Consider the following 4,387-nt stretch of genomic DNA (forward strand, 5'->3'; position numbering starts at 1 on the left):
ATCAATAACAAGTGTTGGATAGGTTCAGATAGAGCACCTTCTGGGTGAAGGTGGTACCACCCACTTGAATATCGAACAGTCCACGGACCATGAGAGAGGATAGCCTCAACATGGGAAGGGTTTGAAAAGCGAAACAAAAAAATCCTTTCATGAGACTTTGGACACCATCAAGCCTTACTCCATGAGGAGACCAAGCTTTGGTGATCCAGTCCCGAAGTATGATTTCAAGAGGGATCCTACCCACAAAATATCCTTTCAAAGTACATTTTTCAAGCCAGTCACATGCATTGTCAAAGTCCTGAATAGGAAGTACAACATCAGGCGAGGACATACCTCGTGAAACACTTTCAGGACAAACTTGTGAGTGTATTTTCTTGGTGGTACCATGAAGTTCCGTTGCAAATTATCTTGGCTTTGCTCAAAGCCCTAGGCTATGTTCAAAGCCCTAGGCTTTAGTCCCATTCAATATAATACTTCCCAATATATCAAACAAACATTTTAAATTCAAATATTAACTTAAAAAATATTTCTAACTTAAATCCTCAAATTAATATTTGATCTCTAATTTAAAAGTATATTAAATTTTATTAGTTCTCTTAATCATAATTAATGAGGTATAATATATTGACAACAAATTTATATAGCTCAATTTTATTACCTTTACAATATGTAATAATAAATAATAATATAAATTTTAAATTTCAATATTTTGGAGACAATATAATCAATGATATGCATATGTAACATATGGAATAGGCATTATAAGGCAATTAAGATTGTAATCCTTGGAGTTGAGTTTCCAAAATTATTAAGGAGGTGTTTTATATGTTAATGTAAGGGTTTCATAGAAAAATAAATTATTTGTAAATATGAAATTTCATTAATTAAATAAAAAACATTCAACCTTTTCCAATATCAAATGAAATTTTGCAATTGTAAATATTAGATAACTATTGAAAAAATCAAATTCAAAATATATATTTTTAATTCCATAAAATTCACTTTAGGGTAAAAATAAAAAAATACAATAAATAAATAAAGATGTCCATGGTTCCTTTTGTTTGCCTTTCTTCTCATAGATCACCAAAGTGTGTGTTCATGTTCTCTCTCTCTTTCCTCTCATGAACTCATAGGTTTACTATTGGTGGTTCATGGATGATGTCATATTTTCTCTTTTATGTGATTATTGGTTTTAATGTGATGGAATTTGTCTTTGTGTTTCAATTAGTTGTTTGAGACATTTGTATCAGGGTCTCTTCGGCTAGTTGATGTGTGGTCTTGTCTTTTGTTTTTGTCATGTGTCTTTTGTGCTTTGTCTTGTTTTGATTGTCTTGTTCTTTCTATTTTGTGTGCTCTTGCATATGTTTGAGCGAGTTAAGATCCTACGATTGGGGGCTTTATTCCACAAGATTAGTGATATCTTATACTTCTCGTAGTATTGGTCCACATCTCTCATCTTCGTCTCTCTCTTTCTTCTACTTTATCGGTAGTATTGGCATAAGCCATACTCCCGCTAAAGTTGGGGCTAAATCTAGCATCATAAAATTGTGACCCTTTCAATTTTGACCACATCTTAGGCCCTCACCGATGTGAGTACATCTCTCTAATCGATTGAGACCAGCCTCTGCCCCTTCATTGTGAATTTCTCCTATCTCAGCCGTGATGACACCTCAAGACCCTGTCCAGCCCCCAAGATAGGGCAGGAAAGGGGCATGGCTCTCATGTCCCCCTCGGACAGGGGCGTGGCACCCATGTCCTCCCTCTTAGGGTGGCCCTAAGATGGGTCTATCTAGCTCTTGAACATAATTTACTCTTTGGAGACTTACAATCTCCTTTGTTGGCCTTCGATGGGATGAAAATTTATCCTCTTAGGCATGTATAAAAGGAGGCATAGTTCCCTCATTTGAGATACAAGCATACAAAATAATAAGAAAAAGTTCAAGCACAAGGTCTTCATTATCATTATCAAGCATTCAAGTCTTCAAGCATCCATCAAGTTCTCTTCTTCATGTGTCTTCTTCATTCATCCATTGGAGAAACATTACAACATTCATTTGCAAGCATGTGTGTGTGTTAGGTTTTTATCATATTACATGTCATTTCATGCAACATTTATGATTACATTCAATTAGCAAAGCAACCATCATCAACAAATTGTAGATCTACAAGGTATACATCTCCATCATTTACATTTAAGCGTTTGCAATTATGTTCTTTCAAGGTTGATTCCACAACCAAGGTTCGACTAAGGTAAACCCCTATCAAGAACCCTTTTCCCCTTCTTTTCTGTGTGTAGGTTGCAGGTGCCCAGCTGTAATTGCAGTTTTGGACTTCATTTGTAGAGACAAAAAAACCATTTTCAGCAAGCAAATTTTTCGAAGGACCGAGTATACTTTCAACTTGGTCTTGGGAACTTTTCTCCAAATTTATAAGGCAGATCCATATCAATCTAAATATATCAGATCCAAATTTATAGCGCGATCCCAAACCAGTAGTTCCTTATTTCATCCATTTTGTCTCCCTTTTCTACATAGTCAACAAGTCAACATATCTATTTACAAAGAGGGCAAATTACATTCTAAACCTTGCAATTGACTTGGTATTCACATCATTATTTCCCTTGGATTTGGATCTAGTGAATTCAACCCCTCTTTTGAATGTAAAGTATCTCCGAAGTGAAAATCATCATAGTAGTTTCCTTTCTCTCTCCTAGGTGGGGAACCACTAGGGTCCAATTTTCCACTTTACATCCCCATATGCACATGATGGACTTTAGGAGTTCTTCATGCAATACTCGCTTTATTTCATGTATAATTAAGAGGTTGCTCATCTTGTATATGCACTCTAGTCTCTTCTTAATGACCTCCCACAAAAAAGCCATCTATCTTCATTGGCATGTGAGTCTCAATGGTGTGTCCTTACTTAGTCAATACTATTTTTAGAATGATTTTACACCCACTTTTCGGGCCTAGAAATAATCTCATTTTATCTAATGATCATTTCTTCACAAACTTTTATCTCAACAAAAGTAATGTTTCTATCCTTTCGTCATAAAATATCAATCTTGCCTCTCTTCAGAGTTTATGTAATATAAAATGATATCATTATTGTCTTACAAGCTATCAAATGGACATACCAATCACTAAATCATAGAAAAACTTTCTATCTTTTCCAATATTAATTGAAATTTTGTAATTCTAAATGTAATATTTCTAGTTTTTATTTCTATTTTTTTTTTAACTTTTATACTTTATAATTCTATAGAATTCTCTATAATTTCATAAAAAAATACAATAAATAAATCCCTATAAGATAAAAAAAGAAAGAAAAGAATTTAAAGCCCTTCAATATAATACTTCCTAGTTGTATTAAAATAATCTACAAATTATAATTTTAAATTTAATTAAAATAAAATCGACCAAAAGTCATTTACATTTAGATGTGTACACCTAAATTGGTTAAGTTCTTTCCTGGTAAACAAGAAGTCGTAAAGTCGAATTCAGGAATTGAGAACAATTAAATATTATATAAGAAATATTAATACATCGATCCGTTCGTCATGAAGAGAGTTTCGATGCCATCATATTCTTGAATTCCATGAAATCCAACACTCCGTTACAATCTGAATCAAATCTGCAAATCATATTCTCGCAATGTTGGCCCTGTGCGATCAATCCCAGAGAGGACAGGACTTGTTGCAGCTCAGTGGAAGAGATATATCCATCTTCATTCCGATCAAAAACTTTGAAAGCTTCCATCAAATCCTCTGACTCATCTTCTAATTCCGCGTCTTCGTTACTGAAGATTGACTGATATAAATGCACAAATTCTTCAAATCCTACGCAGTTAAATTTGTCTTCATCATTGCTCAGAGAACTGAACATACATGTGATATCTTGCTCTGAAATTGGTATTCCAAGTCTGTTTACGAAACAACTGATTTCACCCACACTCACAACTCCATCCGCATTGCCATCTATAATTTCATAAATTCTTCTGATCTCATCAAGGTTCGCCATTGATTTATAAAGGGCAAAAGACAGAAACCTAAGAAAGCAAAGAAATAATTGTGTTTGGAATAATGTCCCTTGCTATATGACTGTATTTATAGCATGATAGGAAGATCCTTGTTTGGATTTAGGAGGAAAGGGGTGAACAGTGAAGAAGAAGTTGTCTGTTCGCACATAAATTATAAAAAAATACGACCACCGACTGATTCCGTCAACCTTCGCAATTTTGGACTATCCATCGCAAAAATCGGTTTGACCCGATATTTGTTGAAAGGCGGTTCCTGATTCCACTAACCAGCGAAGAATTGGCCGTGTGGCGGGCAAGTCATGAGAAAGTTCTTTTCATGGGTTTGGTCATCGTGGAGCAATCATTTAGG

At 34.6% G+C, this 4,387-nt stretch overlaps 1 protein-coding gene across 1 annotated transcript; it reads right to left on the minus strand.

Annotated features, from left to right (window-relative positions):
• Positions 1–3,557: 3,557 nt before the first annotated feature.
• Positions 3,558–4,019, minus strand: LOC131027928 (calmodulin-like protein 7). Its single transcript, XM_057958024.1, has one exon. It carries the CDS (start codon positions 4,017–4,019, stop codon positions 3,558–3,560), a length of 462 nt encoding a protein of 153 aa, XP_057814007.1.
• Between the last annotated feature and the right edge of the window lie 368 nt (positions 4,020–4,387).

Source organism: Cryptomeria japonica, chromosome 3 (assembly GCF_030272615.1).
Source record: "Cryptomeria japonica chromosome 3, Sugi_1.0, whole genome shotgun sequence".
In the NCBI taxonomy this organism is placed as follows: Eukaryota; Viridiplantae; Streptophyta; class Pinopsida; order Cupressales; family Cupressaceae; genus Cryptomeria; species Cryptomeria japonica.